Source organism: Pinus tabuliformis, chromosome 3_2, assembly GCF_031772625.1.
Source record: "Pinus tabuliformis cultivar Carrire ecotype Pingquan chromosome 3_2, CPIR1, whole genome shotgun sequence".
Classification (NCBI taxonomy): domain Eukaryota; kingdom Viridiplantae; phylum Streptophyta; class Pinopsida; order Pinales; family Pinaceae; genus Pinus; species Pinus tabuliformis.
Window position 1 is genome coordinate 549,061,017 of NC_142302.1, and position 18,476 is coordinate 549,079,492.

General features: G+C 36.0%; 1 protein-coding gene and 1 long non-coding RNA gene across 4 annotated transcripts; one reads left to right on the forward strand and one right to left on the reverse strand.

The window, feature by feature from the left end:
* Positions 1-4,920: 4,920 nt before the first annotated feature.
* LOC149181682 (uncharacterized) lies at positions 4,921-6,890 on the reverse strand. The gene is made up of 4 exons (XM_089418377.1): positions 6,544-6,890; positions 5,529-5,729; positions 5,259-5,381; positions 4,921-5,093 (listed from the first exon to the last, which is right to left on the reverse strand). Exons 1-4 carry the CDS (start codon positions 6,619-6,621, stop codon positions 5,076-5,078), a joined length of 420 nt encoding a protein of 139 aa, XP_089274503.1. The 5' UTR covers positions 6,622-6,890; the 3' UTR covers positions 4,921-5,075.
* A 9,190-nt stretch (positions 6,891-16,080) lies between these two features.
* LOC149181683 (uncharacterized) lies at positions 16,081-17,051 on the forward strand. Of its 3 annotated transcripts, none has more exons than XR_016257551.1 (4): positions 16,081-16,268; positions 16,300-16,356; positions 16,511-16,601; positions 16,758-17,051. It is a non-coding gene; the product is annotated as an uncharacterized LOC149181683 (long non-coding RNA). The 3 variants fall into 3 exon arrangements; XR_016257552.1 differs by having other exon boundaries at positions 16,090-16,268; positions 16,518-16,601; XR_016257553.1 differs by having other exon boundaries at positions 16,108-16,356; positions 16,518-16,601; positions 16,758-16,805.
* Positions 17,052-18,476: the final 1,425 nt, after the last annotated feature.

An 18,476-nucleotide genomic window follows, 5' to 3' on the forward strand; every position in this document is an offset into this window, starting at 1 on the left:
AAAAAGCTTGCTAGTGACCAAGACAATAACCACCATGACCATCCCGTACCAGCAGATTTCATACTAAAACAACAAAACCAAAACCAAACCATTCATATCAATATATTAAAACGCCTTCATACTAAAAACTCAATAGATTATTGGCAACACACTTTATTTTTTTAAATAAAAAATAAATTACACTGTTTTACATGATAAATGAAAAGCGGAGAAATTTGTGATTTGCAAATATTAAAACAAACCACTTACATACGACGAAGACATTAAGTAATTGTAATATGCTTTTCCACATTGTAATTTAATATTTTAAAATAACCACGCGTTATCTAATCTATTTCTATCTTCAACTTGTAAACTCATTAATTATTTCTAAAATTGTTGTCCACTTATACCATATATAAAACCACCTTAATTAATAATGATAACCCCTCAAGTGAAGGTCAGATCAACAATGGTTAATTTCAAATAAGAAAAAACATTATTTACTTGAACCATGAGAATTGAAAAAGCATTATTTAAATAGATTATATAAACATAAACCATTCCGCAATATCAACATTATTTACTTAGATTATGTCAACATTTACCATTGCGTGTATTTCGAATTAAAAGACATTATTTTTTATTTATTTTATAGGTAAACATAGAAATAGAAATCCGGAAGGTAACCATAACCAGATGGAAATAAGGTAGGCCCCGTAATTGTATAGTGCAATTAGAAAGTCAAATTATAATATTATTAAACCAATACTTATTGTATTCATATGTGATGTTTAATAAAATACAATTAATTTTGTGATCTATAAATAATTTTGTAACTATTTTTATTTAAACATTAATAATAATAATAATAATAATTGAAATGACAAAATATAAAGAGAACCCTTCTTGGGTTTTTCTACATTCAAAGTCGCACCCATGCCTGATCCCACAACAAAATAAATTGTGAATAAGAATTTCAATCAAGGGAACGATCATGGATGATTTTATTATTAACACTTCGAGGAAACCATAACTTTAGGAATTGGATAAAACAATATACATAGTCAATTATATCCTTTTAATGATCTCTTTTTCACAATCATCAACAAATTACCCTGAAAAAGTCCAGAAAATGATTTACCTGTTGAAACCCCACAATTGAGAATATAGACTTTGTTAAGAGGAGCCTCTGGATTAATTTGGGCAACACAACCGACATGCACAACTGTATACTGGCTGAAAGTGGATGTGCCAAGGAAGTGGTAAATGGGTTTCCCGTTGATTGAAAACCTCGACTTCCCATCATTTATCATAACCCCCCTGTCAGTGTTAATTCTTAGAAGATCACACATGTTGCTTTTGTCTGACTTGCAGTGTCTGCATTCTCCACATTCTCCAATAAATAAGGGAAGCACACTGTCACCCTCCTTGAGGTCAGTCACCCCTTCTCCAAGAAAATTACTCTCTTTTCCCTTTTGAAATTCTACATGATGCCTGCTAGTATGACTAATTAATTTTTTTGAAATCCTACATGTTTGCTAGTATGACTAATTAATTTCTTTGAAATCCTGAATGCCTGCTAGCATGACTAATTAACTTTTTTGAAATCCCACACGCCTACTAATATGACTAACTAATTTTTTTGAATACATAGAACTCATTGGCAAGAGCAGAGTGCATACCCAGCTGCTTCATGTCCCAAAATGCAGGGAAAGAGAGGAGTTTGGCCCTGCAACCAAAGCAGTATCAGTATCAGTCATTCCATTTCACTGCTAAAAGCAATATTTGTATGTGTTATACAGTACAGTGCAATTGGAGATGTGTAATTAATATCCTTCCTTAAAATTTTCTTGATGTTTAATGATAATTATTCATAGCATACATTTGCTTCCCAGAAACTTGATGTTTAATGATAATTATTCATAGCATACCTTTGGTTCTCACTTTCATTGCCTATGGAGGAGCCACTTCCACTTCTTCAATCTTCAGAAGCTCCCCTGCACCCCATGCAACAGCAGGTGTAACAAAAGTACAAATCAAAATATATCAGATTTCAAGAAGCATAAATTGCACACATACAGTTTGCATAAATCCAGCTTAACCCTGCAAATCAATTTTGCCATGAAATGATATACATGAAATAAAAAGAATGTGGCAATGACTCCTTGCACTGAACTGAGCTGAACTGAAGTAGTTACCTTTGCATTTGATAACCTGGCCTGCAGTACATCTCGCCATTTTCCTTTCTGCCCAAACAAACAAACTTACTTTTGCCTTTCGAGTTGGTGTTGCAGGAGGCAGAGATGGATCCTTTAATTTATATTCTACTTCCTTTGAAATTGCCTTGAGTGAATGATGTTGAATTGCTTGGTGATGTAGAATCGTTTTTGATATCTTGACACAGGGTTTGATATCTTGAAAATCGTCTCCACAGAGTTTGGGATTGCCTATAAATGCCTCTCTGAATTTACTCAAGCTACTGAGGACTGTTCCAGACAGTTGATTGTTTTGATAGATTTAGGAAACTAAACGTAAGGTTGGTTAAAGATGTAACGACTTTCCCCTTGAGTTGATTGCTGGATAGATCAAGGTATCTGAGGTTTTGGAGATCACCCATTTGCATAGGTATTTTACCAGAAATATCATTTCCTTTCAAGTTAAGCTCTGTAAGTTGTTTCAAAGACCCAATACTCAACGAAATGTTACCAGAAAGTAAATTTACTTGCAAATCCAATACATCAAGATTATGTAACCCATAAAGCGCATCTGGTATACTTCCTGAAAATTTATTATTGCTAGCATTGAAAACAGATAAAAGCCCTACCTTGGCAATCTCAGATGGAAGCTTACCTGAAAATCTATTACAGTCAATTTGTAGGTTAGATAAATTTCTAGCATTGCCAATATCTTTAGAAATGCTTTCTTCAAAGCTGTTAGAACTGAGATGTAGCAGCGAAACTCTTGGCAATCCCCATTCCAAAATAGAAAATATCAGTTTTTTACCTCAATCATTTCTATTCCAAAATATTTCAGAAATCAAAATAAACCCTGCAAATAAAAATGCAAACAAATTAGCCTACCTAGAAGTATGTTCTCTTTTGCATTGCATTTATGCTAAAAGGAAATGAAATGCAAAAAAGCAGGGTGATATTGCATATGAAAATAAATGGATAAAATACAAGGTGATATTGTATATGAGAATAAAAGGATTTGGACTTTTCTGTATATGGTGTTTTAGTTTCAATGCCAAAAATCTGCTGGAGCGGTTAAGAGGAAAGCGATCTGCTAGAGTGGTTAAGAGGAAAGCGCTTAATGTTTGTTGGAGACTCAATAAGTCAAAACCAATGGGAATCCATGGTCTGCATGCTTCAAGCAGTGTTTCCTAGCAATAAGAAAACTGTTAGTCAACAAGCTTCAATATTCAAGGCCCTGGTAAGCTGATAAATGTAGTTTCCATGGATAGTTGTGCATTTGATTATATGGTGAGTAATGAAGTCTTCCAATATTCTTTCTCTTAAAAGGATTATGATGCCTCTGTGGAGTTTTTCTAGGAGTTTGACACAAGGTACACCATAGTTATTATGATTAATTTGGATGCAAAGTTGAGTAGAGTTGATATGTAAATATAGGAAATAAATATATAGTATATGGCAATGCCCACCACACTCATCATCAGTGATTCAGTGCACCTTTCTCTTAAAAGGATTATGATGCCTCTGTGGAGTTTTTCTAGGAGTTTGACACAAGGTACACCATAGTTATTATGATTAAGTTGGATGCAAAGTTGAGTAGAGTTGATATGAAAATATAGGAAATAAATATATAGTATATGGCAATGCCCACCACACTCATCATCAGTGATTCAATGCAGACAATGCCATGATTTTGAAACAGGGAAGGTAGAATAATTTGATACATTCTCTTGGATTCATAAGATTTCTTGTAAACCTTCTGTGTGCCATTTCAGAATCATCGTTCAATGGTACCAGAGAAAGCGCATACTTCTCATTCATAACTATATTTCAGTAGCATCCAAGAATATCATAATATGCAATTTTAAATATAGCTGCTAATCTTGCAGCCTATTATAATTTTATTTATATCTGTTATAATTTTATTTATATCTGTTGCAATGTTTGTTTTTCTTGCTATGTCATCTCATTTTGAACTAAAGGAACAGGTGCTTAGGACATTTTCAGGCTATACAACTCACAGGAGGCTTACAATTAAGGCCCGAGTCATAAGAAATGGAAATCTAAGCACTTCATCAAGTTGGAGGCAACCACATGTTTGAGAGATCCAGAGTCTGCAATGAATTCATAGGATCGAGCAAAAGTATGCTAAATTTAAATGTAAGTACTTGTTGGTTGTCAGAATATATTTTCTCACTGCAAGAGGGGCAGTTGACAACAAAAATTGTCAATTTTGATACAGATTGGATTGCCATGCAGTACCATATTCTTCTACAGTTCGTTAGAGTAAGGTTGGAAAATTGTAAAAGGAAGGTGACTTAGCAAAGGCTTTGATGATGTCAACATCATAAGAAGGCCAACATTTCGCTTTGATGTCTTGGAATAGCCAACCATCAAACATGACCTGTAACAAATTTCGAGTCGAGTTGTTTGATCTGCCTTCATTAGATGCCAGACAGTGGCAGGGCCATTGAATTATGAATATTTTGCCCATATGCACCAAACATAATTTACAGGCTGATATAAGAAAAGAATGCACAAGTGCCAGTGTAGGATGTAAAAAAGCTTATCGCATAATTTTTCCAGATTGTCCAAACTAACCATTAACACCCTTCTTATTGATGTTTACCACTTTATAGAGTATCATTCAAAAGCATTATTGGCCATCACAAACTTCCAACATACAATTTTATGATAGAGTATGAATGTTTACATAGGAACCATTTGTATCAGCCTAGAGGTCTTACTTCGCTACCATGGCCATTTGTTGTCGCTTCAGAAAATATAGCACTTTCATCAGGGTCATAGCAGCAGCTTCATTATTCATGTTATGATGCTCTCTTTCCAAGACATCCTTTTCTCGCTCAAAATCTTTGTGTAATCAGTCAGAAAAGAAAGTATCTAGAGTTGAATCCTAACCTGCCAACAAACAAGGTAACAAGACTATTTATTTTGTATAGATAGCTGAATTCAAAATTTTCTTTTAACTTTTTTTACTTTCATTAAAAAATAAAACAACAACAAATAGCTATTGTTAAAACTCTGATGAGAGAAAAACTTTAGGTATACCTCCGGATGCCTTACATGTAAAATAGTACCAGTGATAGGGCTTTTAAGGGGCAGAGAAACAGATAATGGAGTGATGGCTCCTACAGAATCTGCGAGGTTGATGGTTGTTTCACCAAGGAAACCAAATTGAGAAGAGCCCTGGCAAGTTGCAGAAATTATATTTAAACAAAATAAAAACAAATCAGAATTGCTTTAATGTTTTTGTGTTCAAGTCAATATAATGGTAAATATTCAATTATTTAAAAAGGATTAAAATGTATGTAAAAGATGAGAAATAGGCAGTACCGTTGATACAACAAGGTTGTACATTTTTTCATGATAATTCCCAGTTTTTGCATCTTGCTCGAGTCTTGTAGTTACAAAAATTGCATCAGACCATTGACAAGTTCCGTTATTGATGGAAGCTCTTCCTGTATTGCTTATGATTTTACCTGTCTCTAATGATATCAGGGATATACTCAACTTGTCATATCCCGGTTGTGGTACCTGAAATGAGCAGGACAATATATGTCCATTGTAGTTTTCAACTATGAAGAAACTGTAGAAGGCTGATCAACGCAATGCTAGTTCAAAGTTAATAGAAGTTAACATAGATGCATCCATTCCTCTAGGTATCCTGAATAATCAAGATAATGTAGCAAAATGATCTTGATGACTTGGGTCATGCTCCAAATTTCCTTATTACAAGAAGACAGACGTTAATTAGTTCACCTGTGCTCTAAGAATAGGGTAAACTCAGATTATACAGGATTGTGCTCTAAGGATAGGGTAAACCCTAATTTTACAAGATTGGCACCATTGCAATCAAAGGTCAGCTGTTCTGCTATATTTTCATCTGACATGGTTTTCTCAGGCATGTTCCTGACTTTGTAAATTGTTCTCTGGTCTGGACGTGATATATAATAGGTAAGGAAAAACTATATATTATTTGCACAGTTACTCAAAATGAGAATTCCTAACCTTACTGCAAAGGTTTTTTCATAATTTGTAGCACTATAAAAAATGCAATGCATGAGTTTATCCTTTCAGACACTAATGGAAAACAAATCCATACGTGATAAATGCCGAGACCTGATGCTAAACAAATCCATACGTGATAAATGCCGAGACCTGATGCTACGTTTAATAGATTGGTAAGGCGAGTGAACCTCCATTTTGTAACATAATTTATATGCAATTATCCATCTCAGACGCTACAATTGAAATTCACCTAATCATAACAGCTGGTGAGAACTTGTCCTTGAATGGTTTTGTTTACAATGTTTTGCAAATAGATAAGCAACTTGGTCAGGACACATACTTGAGTGACTTGAAACTGGAGTTTGAACTCAACTTTGGTCTTGTTCCTTTCAACCCTCCATTTTGCTGCCCTAAACATCCTGCTTCAAATTTTGGAAAAGAAATGTTTAAGGGATCAATCAAGGGAGTCTAAAGCAACACCTTGAAATGTATACACTAATTAGAATGCACAATGTATAATGGTAGTTCAATGCTATCATTTGTTAAAGTCTTGAATGAGTAAACATTGATCAACTGTTACGACCCTTTAGCCAATGTAAAGGATCATTTGTGGAAGTAAATGGTACGTGGGTTGATTGTGAGATTAGAATATATAGGAGATACTCTCCTGTTTATTAGAATTTGCAGTGCGATGCGTCGTCATTATTCTAGTTTCCTGTCAGCAGGTACCAAGTTCAAATCTCCGAGCTAGATGCACTAATCTACACCAAGAAGTTTACTGGATATGCCATGCATCCCTCGGGTTACCTTACATGTTTTTCCTTGGAAAAAAAACCCATTATCATCATTCTGCTTGGAATTCCTGATTCACATTTATTTTTAGCATATTCAGAATAAAATATATTATTTTGGGCTTATAAAGCATTAAAAATGGTAGCAGAGAATTGGTGATTGATTACATCTACTCTGTAGCAGAGTTTCCACCAAAGTTATTTGACATATGTTTTCTACTTGAACTTCGGGGTTTAATTGAGGTAATCCAGAGAAATCTGACTAAAGAAAAAGGTTTAAATTGGTACAGTGGAGTCTGAGATTTATATGAGCAAGTGTTTAAACCTCCATACAACTGAAAATATACAACAGTAAATAGAGGGAATGATCACGCGACCCTTAAATTGATCTTCTAAATGAGAATTCCTGTGAACGATTTAACTTCAGGGCCGTGAAAATATTTACTTACTCTCAAGCCTCTTGTCTTGAATGTCATTTTTGCGGTTCATCTTTCTTTGACGGCACAATACACTTATTTTCCTCTGCAATTTATGAAAATTCTAGCAAGAAACCACAAAAATCCATTAGTTAATCCTGCTCAACACGTGGCCATACTGTCCCTGGAAAAATCCGGGCAGGAAATTACAGAGGAGACACAGGCAAACCTGAGATAAAAAAACAATTTATAATCATTTTTTCAATATTAAACAAGAAACGCGTAATAGGAAAGAAGAAAGAAGAAGACAAATAGGAAAGAAAATTGGAAAAGGAATAAGAGCACTAAAGAAAAGGAATTGCAAGGGGCTCCGACACAAAAAAGAGGCCAAAAAATTCCAATGCTCATTCCGGAAGAAAACGAGATTGCAGAACGCTGGTGATCAAACCCTACGAGCTCTCCCACAAATTCATCTCTACAGGAGCTGCCGAGATCCTTGCTTTGGAGCCAATTTGTAAATATTGGAAAGATTTTACACCCAACCTCCCTGAATTCCATAGGGGTTTTTAGGGTGTTTTCGGCATAGTGCTTGTCTAAATATTCTGCAATTTCATCAGAGTCTTGGATCCATGTTTCCCATCTCTAAACCCTGCGCTTGTGTTTATACCTGTTAACATTTTTTATGAAAAAGGACCTGCATGAAGCTGCTATTGATGAACAATTTCGGTGCCTGATAAAGAAATAATTGCAAATTTGCAATATATTGTGGCCAAGACTCGAAACCTTGGAATAAGTGAAAACCTTTAATAAAAATGTGGTGAACAGTTAGGCAGATTACCACTAAACAATCCTAGTCATACTTTTTAATGTTTGTTCAATTGAGTTTCTACACAACATTGACGTGCACCCCTTCTGGTGATGTTTTTTGAGAGTTTATATTTATGCAGCAAGTCTGCAACATATTACTCACCATAAATCTATACAAAATAGATTAACATATTTTCTGATAGTGAAGGAGATATCAGCAAAGCGTTTACCTATAAGAACATAGACTCGTTTACTTGTAACAACGAAGACGATGGTTCTCGAGCTCTCCGCCGATAACAACCCTCCGCCCATAACATCAATGAAGGCCATGTTCTGCCCGTAATTGAAGGATGAAGGCCATGACGAGTAACTGAAGGAGGAAAACCGTGACGAATATCACGCCGGACTTACAGAAGAATCAGTTTGAATTCATTATAGAGTTAGTTTTTCCTTTGAGTTCTTCTTGGTCAAGAAAATAACAGGATCGCTTTAAAATGATATCCTAGTGCCGAGAATAGCGGGTAATTTGTTTCTTTTGCAGAGCTTTAATCTCCGGAAATTTCGTTTAGGGAAAATTAATACAGATCCTGGGAGATTTTTAGTCAAATTCAAGCAAGACTTAAGCCACAAAATCGGTGGGCGAGGAAATAAATCAATGCCTGTATTTGCCACTCAAATGCAAATGACATAATTTTTTCACAATCTGGAAAAGGAAACAGACCCGTTGTTAAAGCCACTGTAAATAACCCTCATTCGCTTTAGAATGGAAATTTTCTTTTTTTTGGTTGGTAGATTGATTAAACTCTCGGGTTTTCTACCGTAAATAACTATGTTTTCCTTTGGAAGGAAATTCCTTGCCAGTGGATTGCTTGAACTCTACTGCTTTTCCTGGTGTAAATAACTTTTTGTAGTTTTAGAAGATGATCCTCTTTTTCCTCCTTTTCTTTTGGAAGAAGCATCCTCTTTTGATAGGTTGAACAAATTTGATCTGAGAAAAAAAAACGTCTTATCAGTCAACTCTGATATTTCGTAGCTTTCTTCTTCTTTTTCTGAGAGTCTTCAATCAGGGAGCGTTCTCAAGGGTTTGCCCACTGTAGCTGGATCATTATTATTTAAGAATATTTTCAGCGCCAGAGCAATATTAAATCTGGTGAACTGTAGTTTATCTTCATTATTTTCCGCAGATTTTGAGAAAAAATTTCAGATACATATTTCAATATAGTGTTTTAAATCTTTAAAGAACAATGGATATCGTTGATAATTTTTTTAGATTTTCCGATTTCATTTTGATTCTCGAAAGTAAACTAAATTTGATATTTACAGATTTTGTTTTCTTTACGTAGATGTAAGAGATTCAATACTCTAGGCCGTCAAAGCTTCCAGCTGGTTAAGCGGTGCGCACACTTTTATGAAACAATGCGCCGAAGCAGGAAACATCGAAGCCTGCTGCACTCTGGGCATGGTAAGTGCACCGATTCTTTAATAAGACTCCGCGTAGTAGCCCATGAGATTACTTTATTTAAACATTTACGATTCCAGAGAGCCGCCTTAATTTACTCCCCTTCATGTGCAGATCCGATTCTACTGTCTTGAAAACTGAGGCGGCAGAGTGTCATTGATGGCCAAGGCCGCCATTTCATCACATTTCATCACACGCCGTAGCCCTATACTCCTTAGCCATCATTCAATTCAACGGAAATGGAGGCACAAAGAAAGACGAGGATTTCAAAGCCGGGGAAGCCCTGTGCACCAGGTCAGCATTTCTTGGCCACGTGAACGCCTTGCGAGAGCTCGACCATTGCCTGCAGGGTAGTTATGGCGTTACCAAGAACATAACTGAAGGAAGGACCTTTCTCGTCCAGGCCAATGCCTGGGAGCTCACCTCAATCTTGCCCGCCCATTACTTCAGAACACATTAAGATACATGGCTCGAGCCTTTTTAACCATGGCTCAAGAACCTAAATGGCAGAAACAGACAGTAAAATCATCTCAATCCTATTGATTTATTTTGGTCCTAAGTTGAATGCAAACAGAGATGGATGCACCAAATTTTTTGACAAGTTTGGATCTTAATATGGGGAAACAATTTATGAGAAACCTAAATATTAAGAAAAATAGACACTTGGACTAGAAACATAGAGAATTCATATTTCTTTAATCTATTTTGCTCCAAATCACTCTCACAAATCTAAAAAATGCGAACTGCAATGAGAAACGTTGGTTGTGTACTTTAGGATGGGCAGGGCCATTGAATTATGAATATTTTGCCCATATGCACCAAACATAATTTACAGGCTGATATAAGAAAAGAATGCACAAGTGCCAGTGTAGGATGTAAAAAAGCTTATCGCATAATTTTTCCAGATTGTCCAAACTAACCATTAACACCCTTCTTATTGATGTTTACCACTTTATAGAGTATCATTCAAAAGCATTATTGGCCATCACAAACTTCCAACATACAATTTTATGATAGAGTATGAATGTTTACATAGGAACCATTTGTATCAGCCTAGAGGTCTTACTTCGCTACCATGGCCATTTGTTGTCGCTTCAGAAAATATAGCACTTTCATCAGGGTCATAGCAGCAGCTTCATTATTCATGTTATGATGCTCTCTTTCCAAGACATCCTTTTCTCGCTCAAAATCTCTGTGTAATCAGTCAGAAAAGAAAGTATCTAGAGTTGAATCCTAACCTGCCAACAAACAAGGTAACAAGACTATTTATTTTGTATAGATAGATGAATTCAAAATTTTCTTGTTACCATGGGCTAGGCCCAAAACCTCCAATCCCCAAATTTCCAAAATACAAGCTTTTGATAGGGGTTTCCCAACATGCTTCTAATGTCTGAAAATTCCCTTGAGGGATAAAACTTTCCTAGAAGAGTTCTAATGATATAAAATTATTCACAAGCTTATAAAGGCATCCAAATCTCTATTGAAAACTAGGCAAATTCTTAAAACAATTCAAAGAAATGCCCAATGGCCTAGTCCACCCAACTGAGTGAGTTTATCTCATTCCTTTAGTGTTGCAAACTTCATACTTCAAATTCCAAATACTTACAAACAGAGAGGCAAGCCTCTAGGTACTTCAAAAAAAAATTATAATCCTTCTAAGGCATAGACACAAGAGGACCTTTTGGATTTCTTATCCCAGACAAGGATACATTTTAGTTGTTCAATCACATAACTATCCAAATAGGGATATAACATGGTTGTTCAAACACATAGCTATCCAAATAGGGATACAACAAGGTTGTTCAATTCCACAATTGGCCTAATAAAGGACATCCATATTCTCTTAAACGGACATAGAATCCCACTTCAATTCTTGCAATAAGCTTTCCACCAATTTACTAGTTCATTAATGAACTCTTTAATATTTTATAATAGAAGTTTTGTCAAGACTCTTTCCTCTAAATCTTCACTTTAAAATTAAGACTATTACTCTTACATCTAGGTCCAAATAAATAATGGGACTCTCTATTCATAAACAATATATTCAAATCTACTTTGGTCTATCTAGAGCAAACTAATACCCGATGGTTATGATGCACTAAGAGTCTTTTAAAACCAAACAACCATCTTGGTTGTACAGGCGACTGAGGGGATTTCATACTCTAACTTATCAGCCATAACATCTTACTAGCAAAAAATCCTATTACATCCATAAACATTACATAGAACTAAAACTAAAAATATCCCAATCCCATGCTCATAAGAATGAAAAACACATCATAAGAGCACATTGAAGATCAACAAGCAGGCATGTGATTATTACATAGCCATCACAACCAAATTTACCAATTCATGCCATGATCATGTATCACAAAGACCAAAATATCTATTTAATGGAAAAATACATAAATATACACAATTCGTCAAAGTTTAAGTCCACAAGGGCACTTATCTAATCAATATCAATAGCTTCTTGCAGCTAATGAAGGGTGAGCCACTTTCCACCGAACCATAATCTCAATTGTTTGTTTTATCCTTTATAGTTGGCCACCCGTGAGCCAAACCATGAAGCCATGAGGGAAGTCTCTCACTCAACCATTACAGGATGGATTCATGAAGGCCATTCTCCTTCATCAAGTCAAACTCATCAAATTCTCTAAGAATCTCACTAAGCCCAGAGCATGCCTAATTTTTATGGGTAGTATCTCAGTTGTTCTGCACAACAAACACCTAGAGGGAATATATCTCTTTTAGGCTATTGATGGTGTAAGGATGAAGGCCATTATCCTTCATCCACATAGAAATCAATATATTATATTTCAGGCTTTTGAGCCAGGGCTTGTTATTAAATCATAGTGTTGCCACAATGGGCTTACACAACACAAGGAATTCATTCTTTGATCCACCAATTCCTTGGTGCTTCCCTTTCTTAATGATTATCATGATTAAATAATAACTTATCAACAATTCCTGGCCCTCTAATCTGGTTAAGGACTTTAACTCTAACTTCTCTCACCGAGTCAGGTGAATAAAAATTACACACAAGTTGTGCCTTAGAACCCTTATGTGTCTTTGTTTTCCCTTCCATGGGTTTTTCTTTGCACAGGTTTCTCCGATTCACATGCACACAAACTTCTTTGTCTCTCACACACCACTCTTGATTTAGTTGCTTCCTTGAAATAAAACTTGTCCTAATAAAAATTAAGGTTATTGATTAATTACTTTAGTTAAACTAAAAAACTAACTTTATAGGAGTTCCCTTCTCCTGAACATCTGGACTCGACCTTAGAGAATGACCACGTAGCTTTGCTTTTGTGACTAAGTAGCAATCATGCAACTTGGAATCAATCAACTACCTTGAGAAGCATGTTCAATATGCTCAGTTTTAACAAATCCAAATGAACTGTCTCTTCCTTCCCCTTTTCTTTCCTCCTTTACTTTAGGTTTGCTGCTCCTGCGAACTTTCCAATTACATCCCAGGTTGATCCATTGGATCTGACTGTCTTTGGCCTTGGTTAGCCATGTATTGTTGGAACGTTTCTCTATACATATTCTTTTGGTTTTCTGGCATAGATCTTTGTTATGAAACCAGCTCAAGAAAAGATAGATCAACGCCTTAGAATTCAGCCTCTTCGAGGGGGCAACCTCCTTTACATTACATAAATGAACAATTCTTCGATGATTCAAATGACAAAACCTCCTTTCTATATATAGGAGTCTAAGGAGTCACAATATAATCCAGCCAACCTAACAATAATAATATAAAGCCACAAAAATAACAATAGAGGGATTCTATGGGGCATAGAAATAACAATATGGGGGTAATAGGGGCACAACAATATAAATAAGGGGTATAACTACAATAGTAATGGGGTAATCACTAGTATTATAGGGACCCAACATGCCCCTCTCCTTCAAAAAAGTGTTGTCCTCAACGCTTGAGTAGTTCTAGATACTTCTGCATAAAATTCTCATCCTCCCATGTGGAATCTTCAGCGGATAAGTTCTTCCACTTGATAAGATACTCTGAAATTGATCGATTTCGTAGCTGTTAAGTTCTTGTTTCTCTGACTGCTTCTGGTTCCAATATAATTTTTCCTTCCTCATCAAGTTCTGGCAATATTGTTTGAACTGGGAGCTTGTCGCCTATAACCTTCTTTAAACATGAAACATGGAAAACTGGGTGCAATCGAGAAGCTGCAGGAAGCTCCAATTTGTATGCTATAGTACCAATCTTTTGCAACACCTTGTATGGACCATAATACTTTGGTGATAATTTAGTATCCTTCGTAGCTTGCTTTAGGGACATTTTCTTATATGGTTGTAGCCGTAGGAATACCCAATCACCTATATCAAAAACTTCCTTCACTGCGACGTTGATCTGCCTATTGTTTCATTCTATTTTGTGCCAACACGAGGTTATCCTTTAAGAGTTGGAGGAGTTGTTGTTGATGTTCGATGTGATGTTCCACTGCCTGAACCTTAGAATTTTCTCTTAAATATGATGTGATGGATGGTAGTTGATACCCATAAAGTGCCATAAATGGGGTCATTTTTTTTGCTGTATGGAAGGAAGTGTTATACCACCATTCAGCCAGAGGCAACCATTTGACCCATTGTGTCTGTTTATCAGATACAAAGCAACGAAGATATCCTTCCAAACATTTCTTTACTATCTCAGTTTTCCCATCAGATTGATGATGATAAGATGAGCTATGAGCTAACTGAGTACCAAGACAAGAAAATAATTTAGCATAGTCCTTGCCTTTTCTTGATATTGTAACATAGTCTTTGCAACATCCAATACAATTATTAGTATTAAAAATTTAAAAATATATTTAATGAAATCTCAACCTTTAAACTTGTATTGCTAATATAAACCAATTCCGCTCACTAAAATGTTGTAAAGAAAATGTAATTAACTTTTTTTGTGAGGATTTCTTATTTCATTGACATGATCATCAAAATGCAAAGCTTTCATCTGGTCAAAGAGGCTCTGTGTGTTTTTCGGCGAAGAAGACGGAGTTGAGACTTGCCTTGAAACAAAGAATACATCACCGGAGTTGAGACTTGCCTTGAAACAGAGAATGTGTGTTTTTCGGCGAAGAAGACGGAGTTGAGACTTGCCTTGAAACAGAGAATACATCACCGGAGTTGAGACTTGCCTTGAAACAGAGAATGAGCGACATCATCAATCATCACGCATAGAAAATTATTATTTGATAAGATGAGATTAATCTGATTTTTTTTTAATAATAAAAATTACGACACCTTTTCGAAAAGTATTTTCACTTCTGAATCAATTATGAACTGTGAATTTTACATTGCAGTTAATTAGTTTATTTTTGAAATTCCGTAATTTTTTTTATTAAATAGAATTAAAAAGTTCAAATTCAAATTTCGATCATTTAATCATTCCGATAATCTCAATCCTGCAATTAATTATTTTTCTTTTATAATAAATGAAAATGTCAAGGAAATTCAAAACCTCAATAATTTCTTACAAAATTTCTCATAAAGTTGAGAAGAAAAATTTCAATATTCGAAGAAAAAATTATATGACATTTATATTTTAATGGAGTATTCGTCCTATATGTCCTTCATGATAGGTGAAAATATTTGAACATTCAAATCCTCAATAATGTTTTACAAAATATCTCTTAAATTGAGAAGAAAAATATCAACCTACTTATTAAAATTGAAAACCTCAATAATATTTTACAAAATATCTCTTAAATTGAGAAGAAAAATATCAATCTACTTATTAAAATTGAAAAGGGAAAAATATATAAATTTATATTTTAATTAATTATTTGTTCTTCCTAATAAGTTAATATTGAAGAAAAATATCAACCTTCCTATCAAGATTGAAAAGGAAAAAATATATAAATTTTATATTCTAATTAATTATTTGTTTTTTATAATATGCGAAAATGTTAGACCATTCAAAAACTTTAATAATTTTTTACAAAATTCTTCTTAAAATTAAAATGTAAAATTTTTATGAATTTTATATTGTTAACCAAATATTTGTCTTTTATAAAATATAAAAATATTAGACCAAAAAAAATACATGAATCGTGCAATCTAATCAATTATTTGTCCTTATTCAATATGTCCATTCAAAAACAGATTTTGGCAGCAACAGAGTCGTAATTTTTTTGTTTTTACCCAAGGTTGGTTCCTGCAATAATCGCGCGTGTATGGATAAGAACACATATGTTTGATACTAAATGTTCCGGTCTCCGTATTTCAACCTGAAGGTTGGAGTGTAACATGCTCACTTTAATGTCATCGGAAAAATATTTTCCGGTGGTTGTGGATATGACGGGTTCTCCGCTGGCTCTGCCAGCTTCTAACACTTGGCAATGGCATTCAATAACGCCGTCTCAGTCACGTGAAGGGATGAGGTCCGGTACTGCAGGGATGTGCACCCTCGAATTCACCACCCCCATCGACGGCTTGGATGTGTTGCAGCGCATCCGAGGGTTGTGCTGCGTCGAAAGGCTTTTCCATGGTTTATGCGGAGACGAAAGGTAACCCAAGGATCATTTGCCCAAGGCTCTGCCTCAGCTCCAGCTAGCCCCGCCAGACTCTTCTGCCCTTCATGGAGGCCACCGGCTACATCTTGCCGAACTGAATCCGGGAACCCGCCATAATTCGTTCAGCTCGAGTTACTGGTACTTGTTGCCCATACTGTAAATCTTTTTCTGTTATGGTTTTTTTCTTTTTGTTTTCCTTAGCTTGCTGCTCACAGTTTTGTTTGTTTTTAAGTTTGAATTATTACTCGTTCCGGCTAATGGGTTCTCTTGTTTTGTTTGCTCTATGGTCGAGGATGAAGCTGTCATCCTCCAGCATCCGCTCATTGGGTCTACTCGGTGCTGTTCGCTCTGTCGAGTTCTTCCGGGTTCCAATTCGCCCACAGGTATGTACCTATTGACAGATCTCTGGTAGGGTTACTTTCAGTTTTGAATGCCTGTGGTTATTCTTTGAATGGTGAGCAGAGGGTCTCTCCTGTAAATTCTTTGGAAGAAGGCCACGCGGCCTGTGACCTTACGTCCCCTCCTCCTTGTTGACACAGGGAATTGGCGAGTATCTTACACCTCACCAGCATGCCCTGCACCCTTCAGGTTTCAGGGTAGCCTAGTCTTGGTGTAGCTATGCCAATTCGTGGCCTGATTTTCTCAGTGTTATAATATGGTTACGCCTTCGGCTATATTTGAAATTTCTCTGTAATTAAATTCTGTTGTATGGGCACAGTACATGGTTTTACCCTGGTGGTCGACTCTTGTGGTTTTCCAAGTTATTGTTACAGTGCACAACTATTAATTTTTCCATTTATAAAGTTATAGTTATAGCCTTCGCGGCCTTTCCATATGCTACCTTCAATGGGGTTGGATTATTCTCTGCTGTGCGTTGCATTAAATGTTATAACATTTCTGTTTAACGTCGCCCTCCAGGGTTTTAGAATGATGGCGACGGTGCATAAATATTATTTCGGTTCTATGGATGTCTCATGGTATTGTTTGTTTATGCTTAATTTCACCTGCTAGATTGTTCTGGTGGCGTTCTGGTTAAGCCACACCCGTATGGAAACAGGATGGCTGTCTGGCAATCCTGCGATGCATAAGGGCGTTCCCCTGCGGAACTAACCCTAGCATCCGGCCAGCCCATCATATGTTTAGTACCACACTTTTCTTTATATTTTCTTTTACTAAATCTTAATATCACTACACAGATGTCGGAAAAATAAGCTTTCTGTTGCTGTGGCATGAATGGCTTTCGTCGTGTGTTTGGTTATTTACAAGTTCTTTATTCTGTTATTTATTTCCATGGATATATATCGACTTTGCTTTCAATTTCACTATGGGTTATCTACACTAGAATAAAAGACGGGAGTTCTGTATTATTTTATCAACTAAAACCCCTTACCGCACACTGTGAGGTAGACAATAGTTCTGAACATTTTTTTTTGTAAAAGTTAACTGTAATCCCTTTCTAATACCCCCTCTACCATTTCAACTATTTCACTCGGGTTCGTGTGATACATGGTGCTGCCGTCCACGCTGGAACCTCCCTGCTCTATTCCTTGAGTTTTCTACGTTCTCATGTCCTATTTGAGCTTAGGTGGCAGTCTCTAATATGTCCAACAATTGTCTACCAGATAAGTTTTTTAATAGTCCATCCCAGGGTCGGCCTTTTGCCCTACGATTTCCACTGTTCGTACTTGAATCTCCACCCTATAATAATACGTTTCTTTTTTTTATTTAATCCCTACTGCCTCCTCTCACAGTTACCTTTCAGTTCATTCTAAGGGCAACCAAAGCTCGGTTTTTCCACTAATTAATACCACAGTATTTACTAATTTCTACAGGCAGACTATGATACTATTTTACAGATGCTGTAGGAAAAAGAAATCCTCCTGCAATACAAATGTATTTCTAAAACATAACTTTACCAGCTATTTGGTTCTAAGAGAATTCTGTACATGCCTGGTTTTGCTGATTAGTTAGGATCTTTCAGATAGTCACCCAAACCTGGGTCTGCTTCAATTCAATCCTCCCGACTATGAGGTTCGTCCTTGAAGACCAGAACCTCCCCCTGTTTCTTGCTAGACCGCAGTCTTCCTCAAGTTGCTCGTACAACGAGCAGGGCTATCTGGTTATCACCAGACTTAGCCTCCTTGCTTTTCCTTCTTGGAAATCTGCCTCTTTTCTCTGCCTGTCACTACAGCGCAGATTTTTTCCTCCCTCCCCTTTTTCTCTCGGGAAATTTTTCCAGTTAGGGGAGGTAGTTAGGG

What these genes read in the sequence shown, in the direction of transcription:
- LOC149181682 (XM_089418377.1), bottom strand. Translation starts at nt 6,621, where the DNA reads ATGTTTAGGGCAGCAAAATGGAGGGTTGAAAGGAACAAGACCAAAGTT. An exon ending in TCCAGTTTCAAGTCACTCAA is followed by an intron (nt 5,730 to 6,543) that starts GTATGTGTCCTG and finishes TGCTCATTTCAG; the next exon opens with GTACCACAACCGGGATATGA. An exon ending in ACAACCTTGTTGTATCAACG is followed by an intron (nt 5,382 to 5,528) that starts GTACTGCCTATT and finishes GCAACTTGCCAG; the next exon opens with GGCTCTTCTCAATTTGGTTT.